At 44.5% G+C, this 21931-nt stretch overlaps 1 protein-coding gene across 1 annotated transcript in view; it reads right to left on the bottom strand.

Moving 5' to 3' along the window:
* LOC135541877 (inositol 1,4,5-trisphosphate receptor type 1-like) overlaps window positions 1-21931 on the bottom strand; it is a 187051-nt gene that overhangs the window by 46012 nt on the left and 119108 nt on the right. The window contains exons 44-51 of the mRNA XM_064968332.1: window positions 21671-21924; window positions 14184-14384; window positions 13371-13481; window positions 12823-12918; window positions 10774-10917; window positions 10476-10583; window positions 5293-5485; window positions 2864-2986 (exon numbers count right to left, since the gene is read on the bottom strand). Coding sequence (XP_064824404.1) covers window positions 2864-2986; window positions 5293-5485; window positions 10476-10583; window positions 10774-10917; window positions 12823-12918; window positions 13371-13481; window positions 14184-14384; window positions 21671-21924 — 1230 coding nt within the window. The remainder of the gene's footprint in view (window positions 1-2863; window positions 2987-5292; window positions 5486-10475; window positions 10584-10773; window positions 10918-12822; window positions 12919-13370; window positions 13482-14183; window positions 14385-21670; window positions 21925-21931) is intronic.

The raw sequence follows: 21931 nt of genomic DNA, 5'->3' as shown, positions 1-21931 counted from the left end.
CCCCACACACCCCTCCATGTCAGCCTACACACCCCACCATGTCAGACTACACATTACTCCATGTCAGCCTACACACCCCTCCATGTCAGCCTACACACCCCACCATGTCAGACTACACATGACTCCATGTGAGCCTACACACCCCACCATGTCAGACTACACATTACTCCATGTCAGCCTACACACCCCTCCATGTCAGCCTACACACCCCACCATGTCTGCCTACACACCCCACCATGTCAGCCTACACACCCCACCATGTCAGCCTACACACCCCACCATGTCTGCCTACACACCCCACCATGTCAGCCTACACACCCCACCATGTCAGCCTACACACCCCACCATGTCAGCCTACACACCCCACCATGTCAGCCTACACACCCCACCATGTCAGCCTACACACCCCACCATGTCAGCCTACACACCCCACCATATCTGCCTACACACCCCACCATGTCTGCCTACACACCCCACCATGTCAGCCTACACACCCCACCATGTCTGCCTACACACCCCACCATGTCTGCCTACACACCCCACCATGTCAGCCTACACACCCCACCATGTCAGCCTACACACCCCACCATGTCAGCCTACACACCCCTCCATGTCAGCCTACACACCCCACCATGTCAGCCTACACACCCCACTTCCACATAAGATTAATGCAATTAACAACACAACTTGCTTCTGTAACCGTCCCCAGTCACTAAACCAGGGGCTTACTGCAGGCAGGCATGTGCTGGGAGGGGGGGGGGGGGGGGGGCAGGAAGAAATGGGAGGCGGGGGAGTAGAACTAGGGAAGAAACAAAGAGAGAGAAAGCGAGAGAGAGAGGGAGAGGACAGTAATCCCCCTTATTTCTGGTCCCTGTAGAGGTCACATGACAGGTGACACTTACATAACCACTGCCGTCTTTAAAAATACCCTGCTGAAAGATTCATGAGGAATGGCCTGGCTGTCTGGGGTCTGCATGCACTGCTGGAGGTGTGTGTGTGTTGGGGGGCGGAGGGAGAAATACAGGCATGATGTGAAAGTTTGTGTGTGCATGTACTGAATGTGTGATAAGAGCTTAATGTATAGTGTCTGCAGGCGAATGTACTGTATGTGTTGTGTCAGGCTAGGTGTGTGGGGTCCTGAGTGACATAAGCTCCTACTTGTCAACAGACAGACAGTGGCACACACTGATCTCATTTGAGCACTCTTATCTAATTTCTATCCCTCATTCCAGAGCGGGCGGGGGGGGTGGAGGCCCTGAGTAATAAAGCAATAAACAGAATTGCTGAACCAGGCCAAAGGTATGTGGGGCCTCATGTGATCATCTCACCCCCCCTTCAGACAGCTCTAATGTCCTGTTGGGCGGGAAACACACACACACTGGGCTGAAATGTACAGTGCTATATTACTGGTGTAGTCTACAGAAGAGGCCTCATCCACAGCCATGCTGCTCCACTCAGTTACAGTAGTTAGTGTGACTGTGTATAATATCATTCAGGTACATTGAAATGGGGTTGATGAGGATTACTTTTCCACATGATAACGTCTCTAGTTTTTGAGAGAGAGAGAGAGAGAGCGAGAGAGAGAGAGAGAGAGAGAGAAAGACAGAAAACCAGAGACAGAGGAGATATTTTTAGCCTATGATCCTGATCCAAGTCAGGTGACCTGAGATCAGAGGTCAATAGGTCAGAGGAAGAAGTGAAAGACAGAGCTCACTGGGTCAGGGGGAGTTTGGGAAGGGAAGGCCAAACAAAGGATTTTGTTTCACTTCCCAGAGCCCAAAATGTCTCAAAGGGAATATTTGACCTTCTAAACCACGGAGATGGGTATGCCCGGTACCTATACTTACTGCTGCACTGTTTGGAAATATCTACACTCGTGAAGAGGTCATGAAGTTAGCATATGGCAAAATTGTATATGTATAGCGTCAATCCCTCACATTGAAATACTCATTGCTAATAATATTATTGTCCTGTGTTTACACAGATACAATTTCCCCCCATCCGCAATTGTACAATACATTTAACTTGAGTGTGAGTACCATTTGTGTTGCATAATTAAGGAAATACTGTGTTACCTAAATAAACCTCTATAAACAGAACTGTGTAGAACATAATGTAATATAAACACATCAGTCCATCGTCAATTATTTTAACAAAATGCTCCACAGTTATTGTGCACTCATAATGTTCCATAATGCAAAAGCAGAGGAACACCTATAAAACGCACAAAAGAGAGAAAAATATTGCAGCCATCCAGTTGCACTGAGATACATGTAGAAGTCTTTGTGATACAGTGCAACTGGGCCGGATCACATCACAGAGACTTGAGCCATCCTCTGTTCTTCCTGTTTTCAGCCCTCAGTGTTGTGTGCGACTCACGCAACCATCCTCTGACCCTCTGTTCTACACCAGCACTTCAAAGGGATATACAAACATGCTTGATGGCTCTGAAGGGAACAGAGCCGGGCCGGAGCGCCCACATAAACAGACCATGGCAGCAACACACATGAAAGAATCCAGAATGGAAACAGCGAAAAGCTGAAATCTCTTAAAACTCCTTCATATACAGGGAAGAGTCTGAGCATTGATATGACGTCCCTAGTGACCAGGTACATGTAGACAACGGTTTTCTTAAACCAACACTACCTGCATAGACAGCATGAATGAATAGCACAATCAGATTGAAAAGGACATAGCTACAGCTTGAACCCAAGTTCTAACTTTCAAAATGAATGAAATACCCTGATGTCCAGGGTTAGTTTTGACTGTGGCTTGACAATCAAGGGGTCAAAGCTTTGGGAGGGGTCAAGGCCATGGGAGGGGTTAAAGGTGAAAGCTTGAAGGTTGCTGGCACGTGACTGACCTTCACGCAACCCTTCCAGGGGATAGAAGAAGGCCACCATCAGGTTCATGAGGACGGCCAGGTTGAAGGAGATGTTACTCCAGAATGACATGTTTCTGGAACACCAGTACAACACAGGCTGGGCTAGAGGAGAGAGAGGGAAGAAGGGGTAGGGAGAGGGGAGAGAGAGAGAGGGAGGGAAGGGGTAGGGAGAGAGGGGAGAGAGAGAGAGGGAGGGAAGGGGTAGGGAGAGAGGGGAGAGAGAGAGAGAGAGAGGGGAGGAAGAGAGGGGAGAGGGGGGTAGGGGGAAAGAGGGGGAGAGAGAGGGGAGAGAGAGAGGGGAAGGGAGGGAGAGGCAGAGGGAGGGAAGGAGTAGGGAGAGGGAGGGAAGGGGTAGGGAGAGGGGGAGAGAGAGAGGGAGGGAGGGGGTAGGGAGAGGGGGAGAGAGAGAGGGAGGGGGTAGGGGGAGAGAGAGAGGGAGAAGGAAGGGGTAGGGAGAGGGGGAGAGAGAGGGAAGGGGTAGGAAGAGGGGGAGAGAGAGAGGGGGAAGGGAGGGGGGAGAGAGAGAGAGAGAGAGGGGATAGGGAGAGGGGAGGGAAGGAGAGGGAGGGGAGGGGGGAGAGAGATAAGGGGTAGGGAGAGGGGGAGAGAGAGAGGGAGGGAGGGGGTAGGGAGAGTGGGGGGAGAGAGAGAGGGAGGGGTAGGGGGGGGAGAGAGAAGAGGGAGAAGGAAGGGGTAGGGAGAGGGGGAGAGAGAGGGAAGGGGTAGGAAGGGGGGAGAGAGAGAGGGGGAAGGGGGGGGGGGAGAGAGAGAGAGAGGGATAGGGAGAGGGGGAGAGAGAGAGGGGGGAAGGGGTAGGGGGAGAGAGAGAAGGGGTAGGGAGAGGGGGAGAGAGAGAGAGGAAAGGGGGAGGGGGAGAGAGAGAGAAGTGGTAGGGGGGGAGAGAGAGAGAAGTGGTAGGGGGGAGAGAGAGAGAGGGAAGGGGGAGGAGAGAAGGGGGGGGAGAGGGGGAGAGAGAGAGGGGGGGGGGAGAGGGGGGAGAGAGAGAGGGAGGGAAGGGTAGGGAGAGAGGGAGAGAGGGAGGGAGGGAGGGAGGGGAGAGAGAGAGAGGGAGGGAAGGGGTAGGGAGAGGGGGGAGAGAGAGGGAGGGAGGGGGTAGGGAGAGGGGGGAGAGAGAGAGAGAAGGGTAGGGAGAGGGGGGAGAGAGAGGGAAGGGGTAGAGAGAGGCGGAGAGAGAGAGGGAGGGAATGGGTAGGGAGAGGGGGGAGAGAGAGAGAGGGAGGGAGGGGGTAGGGAGAGGGGAGAGAGAGAGGGAGGGAAGGGTAGGGAGAGGGGGGAGAGAGGGAAGGGGTAGGGAGAGGGGAGAGAGAGAAAGAGAACAAACATTTTAAAAGAGAATGGGAAATAAACTTGACATTACACATTTTACCAATAACAGCAAATCTATTGGACATTTCCTTATTTGGTATGATACTTTACAGCAGGCTCAGTATATCCTGCAGTACTCATAGCTGGAGGGCAGTGGTGTGTGAAGCTGTGTGATACAGAGTATCAGTACCTCGTACTGAAAGTGTGCAATAATAGATAGGCTCGGTATTAAAGCACATAACTTTATTCTATTATAAAAATGTTTCAATGGACGAATATGACACTTTTAACAGGAAACATTTATAGAATTGAGTGAAGAAAAAGTAGTCTATGTGTTTTTATTAGAAGTTTAAGCTGGGAGGAAAGAACCACAAAGGCAGCGGGAGTTGAATGTCTCTGCTGTTCATGTTGGTTAAGGACTAGACACCCATGAGGAAAGCGACCTTTAGACATCTCACTGTAACCTTTCCTCTATTGAAGCTGGCTGTCTTCTCCCCTCCCCACAGCTGACAGCCAATCTGACATGCTGGCACTGTTTATATACGCTATTCTGTGTCGCTTTTTAGATTGGTTTAATTGGAAAATAGACAAGGGACTTTTCTCTTTATCTCTGTCTGACAGTGACAGAGAAGTGTGTGGGCATGTGTCTCTGTGGATGCACAATGGGTGTGTGCGTGTGTGTGAGTGCGACTGTAAATGTCTTGTCTCTGTGCGCTGTGCTCTCAGTTGTGATTCATACTGTTTCATGGCTCAGATGTAGTGGAAAGCCCCTACAGCCCACTGACAGACTGACAATGGAAAGAAGAGGTGTAATAGCGAAACACTAACCTCTGCCAAAACACACAGAGTTAGGATGATACTGGCTCTATTAACACTAGCCCTGCGAAAGCAACATTAAAACCCTTTCTCAGCTCCTCTGGGTCACGTCATTAGATCACTAGGAAGTTTTGGCATAACACACAACTTTTATATTTGTTATTTACACTGCATCAAGTTAATGCAGTAACATTTTAGAGGAAGTAGATGAATATCAATTTGTAAAACCCTCCTGAGAGGCCATTTTGAAGAGCCACTGTAGCTACCTCGTAGTTTCTTCTGCCAGTTCATCTCATTGAAGAGGTTCTCAGCGCTGAGGAAGAAGTCGTTGATCTTGCTGCCCTGCTCGTCCCTCTCTGTGGTGTAATACACCCTCAGTTTGGACTCACAGGTCAGGAACTCACAGATGTTGGGCACAGGGAACACTATCTCCTCCATGGTGCGGTCATGACGCACAATCTGAGAGGAGGACACACACAGGCACACACTGTCACTTTCAGCTCCATAGGTATAGAGTGTACTAGCCACTTAGGCCCCAGGTTGGGGAGCACGAGTGTGCCTGGACAGTGTAATTTAGCCCCAGGCTTGGAGCATTCCATTATGCCTCAGATTTAGAAGAACTGAAATCGCTCTATGGCAGTGTTTAGGCTTTTATAATAACATTTATAAATGTTATAAAACATTTAGGTTTTTATAATAATGCATACATATAACAACACACATCGATCTATCTACAGTTGAAGTCCGAAGTTTACATACACTTAGGTTGGAGTCATTAAAACTCATTTTTCAACCACTACACAAATTTCTTGTTAACAAACTATAGTTTTGGTAAGTCAGTTAGTACATCTACTTTGTGCATGGCACAAGTCATTTTTCCAACAATTGTTTACAGACAGATTATTTCACTTATAATTCGCTGTATCACAATTCCAGTGGATCAGAAGTTCACATACACTAAGTTGACTGTACCTTTAAAACTTCTTAAGGCTAGGGGGCACCATTTTCACGTCCGGATGAAAGGTGTGCCCAAAGTAAACTGCTGCTACTCAGGCCCAGAAGCTAGGATATGCATATTATTAGTAGATTTGGATAGAAAACACTCTGAAGTTTCTAAAATTGTTTGAATGATGTATGTAACAGAACTTATTTGGCAGGAGAAAACCCCGAGGACAAACTATCCAGGATTTTTTTTAGGTCACTCTCTTTTCAATGGGAATCTAGAATTCTATCGCAGTCGCTTGCAGTTCCTATCGCTTCCACTGGATGTCAACAGTATTTAGAAATTGGTTGATGTTTTTCCTTTGAGAAATGAAGAAGTAGCCCTGTTCAGAACGAGGGTCGAGTGAAGTGTACTTTTGTGGTTGGGGAGCGTGACCTGAAAGCGCACTCCACTTTGTTTTCCTCCAGTATTGAACACAGTTTATTCCGTCTTAAATTTGATAGATTATTTACGTTTAAAAATACCTAAAGTTGTATTAGGAAAGTTATTTGAAATGTTTGGATCAAGTTTACAGGTAACTAATTAGATAATGTGTAGTCATGTTGCGCGAGTTGGAACCGGTGTATTTTCTGAATCATACGCACCAAATAAATGGACATTTTGGATATATAATGACAGAATTTATCGAACAAAAGGACCATTTGTGATGTTTAATGGACATACTGGAGTGCCAACAGAAGAAGATCTTCAAAGGTAAGGCATGCATTATATGTTTTTTCTGACTTTTGTGTTGTGCCTGGTGGGTTGAATTATGATTTTCATGTGTATGTTTGATGGGGTGCTGTCCTCAGATAATAACATGATTTGCTTTCGCCGTAAAGCCTTTCTGAAATCTGACACTGTGGCTGGATTAACAAGAAGTGATTTATGTGATTTATATGATTTATGAATTTTCTGTTTTTGAATTTGGCGCGCTGCTATTTCACTGGGTGTTGTCAAATCAATCCCCTTAACGGGATTGGTGAGCGAAAGGATCACTAAGAAGTTAAACAGCTTGGAAAATTCCAGAAAATTATGTCATGGCTTTAGAAGCTTCTGACAGGCTAATTGATATCATGAGTCAGTTGGAGGTGTACCTGTGGATTATTTCAAGGCCTACTTTCTACTCAATGCCTCTTTGCTTGACATCATGGGAAAATCAAAAGAAATCTGCAGACCTCAGAAAATTTTTTTAGACCTCCACAAGTCTGGTTCATCCTTGGGAGCAATTTCCAAACGCCTGAAGGTACCACGTTCATCTGTACAAACAACAGTACGCAAGTATAAACACCATGGGACCACGGAGCCGTCATACCGCTCTGGAAGGAGACGCATTCTGTTTCCTAGAGATGAATGTACTTTGGTGTGAGAAGTGCAAATCAATACCAGAACAATAGCAAAGGACCTTGTGAAGATGCTGGAGGAAACGGGTACAAAATTATTTATATCCACAGTAAAATGAGTCCTATCTTAACATAACCTGAAAGACTGCTCAGCAAGGAAGAATCCACTGCTCCAAAACCACCATAAAGCCGGACTACGGTTTGCAACTGCACATGGGACAAAGATTATACTTTTTGGAGAAAGGTCCTCTGGTCTGATGAAACGAAAATAGAACTGTTTGATCATAATGACCATCGTTATGATTGGAGGAAAAATGGGGAGGCTTGCAAGCCGAAGAACACCATCCCAACCGTGAAGCACGGTGTGGCAGCCTCATGTTGTGGGTGTGCTTTGCTGCAGGAGAGGCTGGTGCACTTCACAAAACAGATGGCATCACGAGAAAAGAAAATTATGTGGATATATTGAAGCAACATCTCAAGACATCAGTCAGGAAGTTAAAGCTTGGTCGCAAATGGGTCTTCCAAATGGACAATGACCCCAAGCATACTTCCAAAGTTGTGGCAAAATGGCTTAAAGACAACAAAGTCAAGGTATTGGAGTAGCCATCACAAAGCCCTGACCTCAATCCCATAGAACATTTGTGGGCAGAACTGAAAAAACATGTGTGAGCAAGGAGGCCTACAAACCTGACTCAGTTACACCTGCTCTGTCAGGAGGAATGGGCCAAAATTCACCAAACTTGTTGTGGAAGGCTACCTGAAACGTTTGACCCAAGTTAAACAATTTAAAGCAATGCTACCAAATACTAATTGAGTGTATGGAAACTTCTGACCCACTGGGAATGTGATGAAAGAAATAAAAGCTGAAATAAATCAATCTCTCCCCTATTATTCTGACATTTCACATTCTTAAAATAAAGTGGCAATCCTAACTGACCTAAGACAGGGATTTTTACTAGGATTAAATGTCAGGAATTGTGAAAAACTGAGTTTAAATGTATTTGGCTACGGTGTATGTAAACTTCCGACTCCAAATGGTATATACATACAGTGGGGAGAACAAGTATTTGATATCCTGCCGATTTTGCAGGTTTTCCTACTTACAAAGCATGTAGAGGTTTGTAATTTTTATCATAGGTACACTTCAACAGTGAGAGACGGAATCTAAAACAAAAATCCAGAAAATCACATTGTATGATTTTTAAATAATTAATTTGTATTTTATTGCATGACATAAGTATTTGATCACCTACCAACCAGTAAGAATTCTGGCTCTCCCAGACCTGTTAGTTTTTCTTTAAGAAGCCCACCTGTTCTCCACTCATTACCTGTATTAACTGCACCTGTTTGAACTCGTTACCTGTATAAAAGACGCCTTCCCACACACTCAATCAAACAGACTCCAACCTCTCCACAATGGCCAAGACCAGAGAGCTGTTTAAGGACACCAGTGATAAAATTGTAGACCTGCACAAGGCTGGGATGGACAATAGGCAAGCAGCTTGGTGAGAAGACAACAATTGTTGGCGCAATTATTAGAAAATGGAAGAAGTTCAAGATAACGGTCAATCACCTCGGTCTGGGGCTCCATGCAAGATCTCACCTCGTGGGGCATCAATGATCATGAGGAAGGTGAGGGATCAGCCCAGAACTACACGGCAGGAACTGGTCAATGACCTGAAGAGAGCTGGGACCACAGTCTCAAAGAAAACCATTAGTGACACACTACGCCGTCATGGATTAAAATCCTGCAGCGCACGCAAGATCCCCCTGCTCAAACCAGCGCATGTCCAGGCCCATCTGAAGATTGCCAATGACCATCTGGATGATCCAGAGGAGGAATGGGAGAAGGTCATGTGGTCTGATGAGACAAAAATAGAGCTTTTTGGTCTAAACTCCACTCGCCGTGTTTGGAGGAAGAAGAAGGATGAGTACCCCAAGAACACCATCCCAACCGTGAAGCATGGAGATGGAAACATCATTCTTTGGGGATGATTTTCTGCAAAGGGGACAGGACGACTGCACCATATTGAGGGGAGGATGGATGGGGCCATGTATCGCGAGATCTTGGCCAACAACCTCCTTCCCTCAGTAAGAGCATTGAAGATGGGTCGTGGCTGGGTCTTCCAGCATGTGACAATGACCCGAAACACACAGCCAGGGCAACTACGGAGTGGCTCCGTAAGAAGCATCTCAAGGTCCTGGAGTGACCTAGCCAGTCTCCAGACCTGAACCCAATAGAAAATCTTTGGAGGGAACTGAAAGTCCATATTGCCCAGCGACAGCCCTGAAACCTGGAGGATCTGTAGAAGGTCTGTGTGGAGGAGTGGGCCAAAATCCCTGCTGCAGTGTGTGCAAACCTGGTCAAGAACTACAGGAAACGTATGATCTCTGTAATTGCAAACAAAGGTTTCTGTACCAAATATTAAGTTCTGATTTTCTGATGTACCAAATACTTATGTCATGCAACAAAATGCAAATTAATTACTTAAAAATCATACAATGTGATTTTCTCGATTTTTGTTTTAGATTCCGTCTCTCACAGTTGAAGTGTACCTATGAAAAAAATTACAGACCTTTACATGCTTTGTAAGTAGGAAAACCTGCAAAATCGACAGTGTATCAAATACTTGTTCTCCCCACTGTACATACTGTACATACACAAACACACATACACACATTTTTGATGCACAAAACAATTTAGGCAACAGGGATCTTGATCCAAGAGGGGATTGAATGTCTCTGCTGTAACCAAAAAGCTTGATCTTGACATCTATTCTCTTAGCTAACAAGTTAACAAACCAAATGCATAGCCCTGAGAAGGATATCATTTATGACACATCTTAGATTTCTTATAGTTGTACTTAACTGGGCGTGCGTGGCGTTACACGCACTCCCTTGAGGCTCGTATTGAAAATCGGAAACGGTAAGGAAAATCATACTGATGGTATTTTGAAATACCCGGTATACAGTATATTGCCCAAGACTAATGTGCACCCCTTTTGGTCCCCAGGACCAGGATTGGGAAACACTGCTCTACTGCAAAAGGACACATTTGTGTCACTGACAATTAAAGATATCCAGTTAGTAAACTGTGTGAGTGTATGTGTGTGATGTCACTGACCTCTATCTGAGCAGTGTGTTTGGCGTAGAACTCCAGAGCCTCGTCTCCCTCTCCGTTGGTCCCGCCTGGCTTCAGCATCACCTGCAGCTCCTTGTTGTGGCGCGCCAACTACAGGGTTCAAAGGTCAAATAAGGGGCGCAAATTTTTTTTTGCTTGTGAGGAGTATGGCAGGTAAGACAGGAGACTGCATCTGACTCTGAGTACTTATATACCTCAAATGGTTGTATCCAATGGTTGGTTGTCCAAAAAAACGTGTGTATCTAAATGTGTCATTGGGGTCAAAGGCCCTGAACACTACCTGGTGGGCCAAGATGTAGATGTTGTGGCCTACGTTCCTGGGGGATGCAGCATCATGCTCTTCTTCCTCCCCACTATCGTCCTCCTCTTCGGGATCCTCAAACTCCACCTCTCCCTGCAGGTAGGCCTTCTTGATCACCTCCACCTGAGGATCACACCACCCACAGAACCATTACCTGCTTTATACCTGACCAGAAACACTGACTTTCTCAGGAGGATAGAACTACACTACACAAAAATAGCAATGCAACTTGTAAGATTTTACTGTGTTACAGTTCATATAAGGAAATCCGTGAATTGAAATATATTCATTAGGCTCTAATCCATGGATTTCACATGACTGGGAATACAGATATGCATCTGTTGGTCACAGATACCTTAAAAAAAGCATAGGGGCGTGGATCAGAAAACCAGTCAGTATCTGGTGTGACCTCCATTTGCCTCATGCAGCGTGACATCTCCTTTTGCATAGAGTTGATCAGGCTTTTGATTGTGGCCTGTGGAATGTTGTCCCAATCCACTTCAATGGCTGTTTGAAGTTGCTGGATATTGGTGATATTGTCATACAGGTCGATCCAGATCATCCCAAACATGCTCAATGGGTGACATGTCTGGTGAGTATGCAGGCCATGGAAGAACTGGGCCATTTTCAGCTTCCAGGAATTGTGTACAGATCATTGCAACATGGGGCCGTGCATTATCACCCTGAAACGGATGAATGGCAAAACAATGGGCCCTTGGGATCCAGACACGGTATCTCTGTGCATTGCCATCGATAAAATGCAATTGTGTTCGTTGTCCGTAGCCTTTGCCTGCCAATACCATAACCCCACCACCCTTATTGGGCACTCTGTACACACCGTTGTCATCAGCAAACCGTTTGCCCACACGACACCATACACGGCAGTCTACCATCTGCCTGGTACAGTTGAAACTGCACACATCTCCAATGTCCCAGTGGCCATCGAAGGTGAGCAATTGAACACTGAAGTGGGTAACGACACCAAACTGCAGTCAGGTCAAGTCCATGGTGAGGACGACGAGCACACAGATGAGACGGTTTCTGACAGTTTGTTCAGAACTTCCTCGGTTGTGTAAACCCACAGTTTAATCTGCTGTCCGTGTGGCTGGTCTCAGACAATCCCGGAGGTGAAGAAGCCGGATGTCCTGGGCTGGCGGGGTTACACGTGGTCTGCGGATGTGAGGACGGTTGGACGTACCGTCAAAATCTCTAAATTGACAGAGGTGGCTTATGGTAACATTAAATTATCTGGCAACAGCTCTGGTGGGCATTCCTGCAGTCAGCATTCCATTTGCACGCTCCCTCAAAACTTGAGACATCTGTGGCATTGTGTTTTGTGACAAAACTGTACATTGTAAAGTGACCTTTAATTGTCCCCACCACAAAATGAACCTGTGTAATGGCCATGCTGTTTAATCTTGATATGCCACACATGTCAGGTGGATGGATAATCTTGGAAAAGGAGAAAGAGGGATGTAAACAAATTTGTGTGTTTGGAAAATGTATGGGATTTTCTATTATTATTTTACCCTCCTTTTCTCTCCAATTTCTATCTTGTCTCATCGCTACAACTCCCCAATGGGCTCAGGAGGCAAAGGTCAAGTTATGCGTCCCCTCTCGCTTAACCCGGAAGCCAGCTGCACCAATGTGTCTGAGGAAACACAGTTCAACTGACAACCGAATTCAGCTTGCATGCGTCCAGCCCGCCACAAGGAGTCTCTACAGCGTGATGTGGTAAAGCACCCCTGGCCAAAACCCCCGAACCCGGATGACTCAGGGTCTGTAGTGACGCCTCAAGCACTGCGGTGCCTTAGACCACTGCTCCACTCGGGAGGCCCTATGTATAGGATTTTATATTGCAGCTCATGAAACATGGAACCAACACATTACATTATTTTTTTGTTCAGTGGGGGGGATGAATGATTACTTTTTCAGATGAATAGGGACGTCTGGGAATAAAAGGGGATTTGTGGGGACGAATGGGGACTAGTATGGACACGTAGAGTTTTGTAGGGACACAAGGCTCACCAGCTCCTTCGGCCTCATGTTGTACAGGATTCTCTCAGCGTTCTCACTGTCATGGCGACTCTCCATGATAGCCAGCAACAGCTTGGAGGCATTGTTCTGAGAGAAAGGGAGAAATACGTTTCCATGATATTAAACCATTATGGCCTTGTAATGAGATACGTCTAAAGTTAAAGATCAAATCCTTTGAGATGTTTCTGTTCCTCCTTCCAAATAAAACAGACAGAATCCAAAAAGGCTTAGGGGGGAAATGCACTCTGCAGATATTTGCTTTGGCACCTAAGGTGCTAGTTTAGGAGAGATTAATGAGTTGTCCAGATTTCAAAAGCAGCAGCACACGGTTTTTAAGTTCCACTCAGGGTTTAGTAGTTATTAGAGTCCAGGGTAAAGTTGCTTTACTACTAGTACAGTAGGCCTAGCGTGGAGACCCAGGCTGCTTCCAAAATGGCACCCTATTCCCTATATTGTACACTAATCTGGTCAAAAGTACAGCTCTACATAGAGAATAAGATTCCATTTCAGACGCAGACCTAATGAGAAGGAGGACTCACCTTGAGTTCCAGCACCAGGTCCATCCTCTTCTTCCCCAGTGGGTTGATGTCATTCAGGATCAGAGCGATGATGATGTCAATGCCGTTGGACTCATGGGTGGCTATGCAGTTCTGCAAGGAAACAAGAACTTGGGTCAATTTTCTAAAGGGACTGAGGAGGACAACACTAGATCAAGAACTACGCATGTCAGGACCCTCTCAATCCACCCAATGACAGTAGAAGTAGTATGGATGGAAATGGACCCAGGACAGGACTCCATAACTGGTTCCTATGGTATGCACATGTGCTTGTAGCTAGTTCTTATGGCAGGGTTCTCCAACTGGCGGCCCGCGGGCCAAAGGTGGTTTTATTTCACCCCCAAGTTTTCTGAGCAAAAATTATAAAAATACATTGTTTTTTAAATCTTTGGACATAAAAAAAACTAAGAACACCAGGAAATCAGCTCCAAGTGATTTTATTTGGGGAAATCTGTTCCAAGCATTTCCAAGCATAATAGACAAGTGATCATATACAAATGTAAGCAACGTTTGAACTTATGATGTTTAGTCAAATATGATATATTTCTGGGCTTCTTGCGGTCAATTTACAGTCTACAAATCATTTGTAATTATGTTCCGGCTCCCAAACCATCCGCTCAAGAAAAAGATCGGCCCGCGGCTGAATCTAGTTGATGATTCCTGTCTTATGGGATGGACCCACACTATCTGCTTGTAGTTCTAATGAGAACATGACAAAGGCCCATAGCTAATTAGTTCAAATGACAAGGGCAGTTAGCTAGTAGTAGTTCTAAAGGCAAAGACACATCCCAGTACCTGGTTCTCATGGCAGGGTCCCTGGCAGTACTCCGTCAGGCTCTCTACTGTCTGGTTGATGAGAGCCACGTTCTTCTCATTGATGTAGAGTCCCAGTAGCCCCAGGCCTCCCGTGGTGCTGCCACAGATACAGTCCAGGAACTGCAGCGTCTCACACACCAGGTTATAGTTGTTCTTGTTGTTCTGACACCGAAGGAAGTTCTGGAGAGGAACGAGGCAAGTGTGAGGGAATGGAAAGAGCAGGAAACAAGAGAATGCAAAGTCAATATATTTTATACACACTATGTTCTAGTTCACAGGAAAACAATCCCACTTGACCTTGTGTATTGAATTTTTCATTTTTATTTATTTAACCTTCATATAACTAGGCAAGTCAGTTAAGAACAAATTCTCATTTACAATGACGGCCTACCCTGGCCAAACCCGGACGCGGCTGGGACAATTTTACGCCGCCCTATGGCACTCCAAATCACGGCCGAATCCAAATGTGATGCAGCCTGAATTCGAACCAGGGACTGCAGTGATGCCTCTTGCACTGAGATGCAGTGCCTTAGAGCGCTGCGTCACTCAGGAGCCGAAAGGAAAATATTGAAAGGGAAATATGCATTGAAAGTGTGACACTGAACTGAAAAGGGTTTCAGGTAACATGAAAATGAGGACAGGGTGACCCCGACTCCTTAGAGTCCACAGAGAACATCTGTGCATTAGTCACTGGGTAATCAGGACCATTGTGTTGAGTTAACTGTTAGATCAGAGACGTGATAGCCAGCCCTTCACTGAATATAACCATCTATCTCATTACTCCTGATGATCCTCCCACCACCTTTGGCCCATGGGAGACGACGCATATCAGTTCAGACAGTGAAAACACAGCAGCAGCCCACACAGACTTAGAGGTCGACCGATTATGATTTTTCAACGCTGATACAAATACCGATTATTGGAGGGCCAAAAAAAGACTAAACCGATTAAATCGGCTGATTTTGATAGATATACCTGTATTTGTATTAATGACAATTACAACAATACTGAATAAACACTTATTTTAACTTAATATAATACATAAATAAAATACATTTACTCTCAAATAAATAATGAAACATGTTCAATTCGGTTTAAATAATGCAAAAACACAGTGTTGGAGAATAAAGTAAAAGTGCCACATGTGCCATGTAAAAAAGCAAACATCTAAGTTTCTTGCTCAGAAAATGAGAAATAATATGAAAGCTGGTGGTTCCTTTTAACATGAGTCTTCAATATTCCCAGTTAAGAAGTTTTAGGATGGAGTAATTATAGGAATTATAGGACGATTTTTCTCTATACCATTTGTATTTAATTTACCTTTGACTATTGGATGATCTTATAGGCACTATAGTATTACCAGCCTAAACCCCGGGAGTTGATAGGCTTGAAGTCATAAACAGAGCTGTGCTTCAAGCATTGCGAAGAGCTGCTGGCAAACGCAGGAAAGTGCTGTTTGAATAAATGCTTACGAGCCTGCTGCTGCCTACCACTGCTCAGTCAGACTGCTCTATCAAATCATAGACTTAATTATAATAAACACACAGAAATACGAGCCTTAGGACATTAATATGCTCAAATCCGGAAACTATAATTTTGAAAACAAAATGTTTATTCTTTCAGTGAAATACGGAACCATTCTGAAATGGTCTTCACACAGTTCACAACGAGCCAGGAGGCCCAAACGGTTGCATATCCCCTGCTTGCACAGAACGCAAGAGCAGTGACACAATTTCCCTACTTAATATTGCCTGCTAACATGAATTTATTTTAACTAAATATGCAGGTTTAAAAAAATATACTTGTGTATTGATTTTAAGAAAGGCATTGATGTTTAGAGGTCGCTCTTGCTGCTGGTGAGTCTCTGATCCACCTTTACGCAGACGACACCATTCTGTATACTTCTGGCCCTTCTTTGGACACTGTGTTAACAACCCTCCAGGCAAGCTTCAATGCCATACAACTCTCCTTCCGTGGCCTCCAATTGCTCTTAAATACAAGTAAAACTAAATGCATGCTCTTCAACCGATCTCTACCCGCACCTGCCCGCCTTTCCAACATCACTACTCTGGACGGCTCTGATTTAGAATACGTGGACAACTACAAATACTTAGGTGTCTGGTTAGACTGTAAACTCTCCTTCCAGACCCATATCAAATATCTCCAATCCAAAGTTAAATCTAGAATTGGCTTCCTATTTCGCAACAAAGCATCCTTCACTCATGCTGCCAAACATAGCCTTGTAAAACTGACCATCCTACCAATCCTCGACTTTGGCGATGTCATTTACAAAATAGCCTCCAATACCCTACTCAACAAATTGGATGCAGTCTATCACAGTGCAATCCGTTTTGTCACCAAAGCCCCATATACTACCCACCATTGCGACCTGTACGCTGGCCCTCGCTTCATACTCGTCGCCAAACCCACTGGCTCCATGTCATCTACAAGACCCTGCTAGGTAAAGTCCCCCCTTATCTCAGCTCGCTGGTCACCATAGCATCTCCCACTTGTAGCACACGCTCCAGCAGGTACATCTCTCTAGTCACCCCCAAAACCAATTCTTTCTTTGGCCGCCTCTCCTTCCAGTTCTCTGCTGCCAATGACTGGAACGAACTACAAAAAGCACTGAAACTGGAAACACTTATCTCCCTCACTAGCTTTAAGCACCAACTGTCAGAGCAGCTCACAGATTACTGCACCTGTACATAGCCCACCTACATTTTAGCCCAAACAACTACCTCTTTCCCTACTGTATTTAATTAATTAATTAATTTTGCTGCTTTGCACCCCATTATTTTTATTTCTACTTTGCACATTCTTCCATTGCAAATCTACCATTCCAGTGTTTTACTTGCTATATTGTATTTACTTTGCCACCATGGCCTTTTTTGCCTTTACCTCCCTTATCTCACCTCATTTGCTCACATAGTATATAGACTTGTTTATACTGTATTATTGACTGTATGTTTGTTTTACTCCATGTGTAACTCTGTGTCGTTGTATGTGTCGAACTGCTTTGCTTTATCTTGGCCAGGTCGCAATTGTAAATGAGAACTCGTTCTCAACTTGCCTACCTGGTTAAAAAAAGGTGAAATAAATAATAATTATGGTTAGGTACATTGGTGCAACGACAGTGCTTTTTTCGCAATTGCGCTTGTTAAATCATCACCTGTTTGGTGAAGAAGGCTGCGATTCTATGATAAATTAACAGGCACCGCATTGATTATATGCAGCGCATGACAAGCTAGTTAAACTAGTAATATAATCAACCATGTGTAGTTAACTTCTCTAGGGTAGGGGGCAGCATTTGGAATTTTGGATGAAAAGCATGCCCAAATTAAACTTCCTTCTACTCAGGCCCAGAAGATAAGATATGCATATAATTAGTATATTTGGATAGAAAACACTCTAAAGAACGGCCCCTGGGATGATCTTGATTTATTATTAGAACCGGCCCGCAGACCGCAGCAAGCCGGCAGCCCGCAGATCTTTTACACGCACCAATACTACATTTCCCACAATGCAAACCGAGCAGTAGGCTGCTTCATTTCAATATTTATTGGCACAGCAGTCCAGCATCACAGTAAAATTAACTTTCAGATACCCATCAAAAATGGCAAAACGGAAGGTGGACACTGAGAACCGGGGGTTTCAAACAAGGTGGGAGTCGGAATATGTTCACGGAGGTAGCTGGAAAACCTGTGTGTCTTCTGTGTGGAGAAAGTGTATGGTACTGAAAGAGTACATTATGACAAAAACAAGAATATGGACATGGAACAAAGGCTACAAAAGGCAGAGTTCTAAGGCTGCATGAATTAAAAAGGCCTCAAATCTCGACAGGCTCTGTTCAAAAAAGCCAAATCACAAGGCCAGGCTTTGCCAGTTTTATTTTGGCAGAAGAGAAAATCAGCCCGGCCATTTACGGAGGGGATTTCATCAAAAACTGCATGATTAAAACGAAGTTTGCCCAGAAAAAAGGCAACTCTGAGTCTGAGCAGAAACACCATTGCCGAGAGAGTAGACCAGTTGTCCATCAATCTAAAAGAGCAGCTTGTGAAAAAGGGAAAAGATTTCATTGCATATTCCTTGGCTGTGGATGAGAGCAACATTTCTGACATTGCCCAGTTGTCAAATCCGCGGAGTGGACTCCAGCCTAAGCGTGACAGAGGAGTTTTTGGCTTTACGTCCTATGCATGGCACAACTACGGGGCATGATTTGTATGAAGAGGTGTCAAGATGTGTAAATGAGATGGAGCTGCCTTGGGAAAAACTCGTGGGTTTGACAACCGACGGAGCACCTGCGATGTGTGGACACAGGAGCGGACTGGTGGCGAAGATACGGGAAAAGATACAGGTGAGCTGACAGCTTATCATTGTATCATACACCGGGAGCGTTGTGCGGTAAAGCCTTGAAAATGGAGCATGTAATGAGCATCATCACGCGCACAGTTAACTTTATCAGAGCCAAAGGTTTGAATCACCGCCAGTTCAAGGCATTTCTGACGGAGTTAGAAACGGAGCATGGTGATTTGCCTTATCACACAGAGGTGCGATGGCTAAGCCAGGGAAAGGTGCTTCAAAGATGTTTCGAGCTTCGTGAGGAGATTTGTCTGTTCTTGGACAGCAAAGGGAAAGACACAACACAACTCCGAGACGAAATGTTTCTGTGTGAAATGGCTTTTCTGTGTGACATTACGAGTCATCTGAATGCAATGAACTTGCAGCTGCAGGGTCGGGATCATGTCATCTCTGATATGTACAGTACAGTGAAGGCATTTAAAACCAAACTGACTCTGTGGGAGACGCAGATGCGGAAAGAAAATTTGAGCCACTTTCCCAGCTGCCAGACCATGAAAGAGAAGCTCTCTACCAGTGCGTTCCCGAGCGCACAGTTGGCTGATAAAATAGGTATGCTTGCCGCTGACTTTCGACGCCGATTTGCTGACTTTGAAGCACAAAAAGCAGGTTGGAACTGCTCGGTAACCCATTTGCTGTTGACGTGGAAAGCTCACCACCAAACCTCCAAATGGAGTTGATTGACCTCCAATGCAATGATGCACTGAGGGCAAAATATGCGGCAGTGGGTGCTGCGGAGTTCGCCCGTTTCCTCCCGACACAATGCCCCAGCTGCGCATCCAGGCTGCTCAAACGTTGTCTATGTTTGGCAGCACATACCTGTGTGAACAACTTTTTTCTTTGATGAACCTGAACAAAACATCACACAGAAGTCGACTTACTGCTGAACACCTCCACTCAATTCTTCAGAGTACCCCGAACATTGATGAACTTGTGGAAAAGATGGGACACCACCAAGTATCACCCTCAACCTCAAACAAGTGAACATTACTGTGCAATCACATATTTAGAGTTTACTCAGTTCAAGTTTAAAAGTTAAAGTTTAATATTTGTTTTCACTGCATGTTACTTCTCCTTAAACAAAGTGTTGTTTTTGATTAATAGATTTTTGCACTTTATTTTATTGTATTTCAATCCAATTATATTTTAAAAATATTTCAGTTGAGTGGATGATAGAAAATTGCTATTATTGTTTTTTTCTTTGAAGTAAATTTAGCCCACTTTTGCTAAAATAGAAAATATAGGCTACTGATGGTGCCTTGAATAGTTTCTTTCATTTAATGTTCATGTTATGGGGATTTTTATATAAAGGAAATTTGTCTTTTGTGTCTGTTGAAAATTAAAGATTTACTGACAGAGCCATAAGAAAATATTGCTTTATTTATCTGATCATATTGGAATATATTTGTTAGGTTTTCAGTAGGTTCAATTAGGTTCACTAGACTATATGCGTCATTTAAAAATTTTTCAATGAACATTCGAACAGTCCGGCCCTCGGCTTGTAGCTAAATTTTTTATTTGGCCCTCCGTCCATTTGACTTTGACACCCCTGCTCTAAAGTTTCCAAAATGGTTTAAATAATGTCTGTGAGTATAACAGAATTGATTTGGCAGGTAAAAACCTGAAAGAAATCCAATCAAGAAGTAGGATTATTTTGGTTGGTAGTTTTCTATTCAATGCCATTACAGTATCCATTGACTTAGGACTCAAATTGCAGTTCCTATGCCTTTCACTAGATGTCAACAGTCTTTAGAAATTGTTTCAGGCTTGTATTCTGAAAAATTAAGGAGTAAGATTAGGGAGTAGTTAGGGAGCAGTCTGAATGAGTGGACCCTGCCGTGTCACAGAGCTTTTTCATGCGCACGACCAGAGAGATTGCCTTTCTTGTTTACCTTTTATATTGACAACGTTATTGTCCGGTTGAAATATTATTGATTATTTAGGCTAAAAACAACCTGATGATTGAATATAAAAATCGTTTGACATGTTTCTATGAACTTTATGGATACAATTTGCATTTTTTTGTCTGCCTTTTGTGACCGCGTTTGAGCCTGTGGAGTACTGAAGAAAACGCGTGAAAAAAATTGAGGTTTTCGGATATAAAGAGAGACTTTATCGAACAAAAGGAACATTTATTGAATAAAGGAATGTCTTCTGAGTGCAAACATATGAAGATCATCAAAGGTAAGTGATTAAGTTTTATCTCTATTTCTGACTTGTGTAAATCTTATACTTGGCTGGTTACTGTTTGTAATGATTTGTCTGCTGGGCTATGTTCTCAAATAATTGTAAGGTATACATTCGCCGTAAAGCATTTTAAAAATCATACACCGTGGTTGGATTCACAAGAAGTTCATCTTTAAACCTATGTTTAATAGTTGTATCTTTTCTGAATTTGTATGAGTATTTCTGTATTTGAATTTGGCGCTCTGCAATCTCACTGGATGCTGGACAGGTGGGCTAGCGTCCCACATACCCTAGAGAGGTTAACTAGTTAAGATTCATTGTTTTTTATAAGATAAGTTTAATGCTAGCTAGCAACTTACCTTCGCTCCTTGCTGCACTCGCGTAACAGGTGGTCTGCCTGCCACGCAGTCTCCTCGTGGAGTGCAATGTAATCGGCCATAATCGGCTTCCAAAAATGCAGATTACCGATTTTAATGAAAACTTGAAATTGGCCCTAATTAACACAGACCACACACAGGAGCAGGAGACCAGCAGATAACCTGAAGACTGAGCTGTAGTGATTTTCAACAGGGCCAATTACCTGCTCAATGGAGGATACATCCAGCTATTGACTAACCAGCCTACGTAGTAGGAAATTCTAAGCAAACAAAGTAATGATTAACGCAAAACTGTCCATAAAAGAGGTAAGTAAAGTAGGAACCGGCAACATCCAGCTATTGACTAACCAGCCTACGTAGTAGGAAATTCTAAGCAAACAAAGTAATGATTAACGCAAAACTGTCCATAAAAGAGGTAAGTAAAGTAGGAACCGGCAAGATGCATGCCCTCCTCAGCACCTCCATCTTACATAAGGTATAAATAAGACTAAAGAGGCAGTGTCTGAGGGCTGGCTTTCCCTGGTGTTGGGCTGGCTGACTGACCTGCAGGTCTCGGTTGTGGTTCTCACAGAGCAGCTGGAGGAAGCGCAGGATAGGCTGCATGATGACAATGATAAAGCTCATCTCTCCATCGTCCTGGCCCTTGTCCCCGGAGCTGGGTGTGCCATCAGCCGTAGAGAAGTGGTCATCGGGGTCGGCCTCACGGCGGTATGAGTTGAAGGCTTTTTTAGTGGCCGACGAGGCCTCCAGCAGCTGCTCTCTCGCCTCATCTGTCACAAGTACCGCTGAGTCTTTGGCTGCAGA

Source organism: Oncorhynchus masou, chromosome 6 (genome assembly GCF_036934945.1).
Source record: "Oncorhynchus masou masou isolate Uvic2021 chromosome 6, UVic_Omas_1.1, whole genome shotgun sequence".
Lineage (NCBI taxonomy): Eukaryota > Metazoa > Chordata > Actinopteri > Salmoniformes > Salmonidae > Oncorhynchus > Oncorhynchus masou.
The sequence above is the reverse complement of the archived record's forward strand: the minus strand, read 5'-3'. Positions and strand labels throughout refer to the sequence as shown.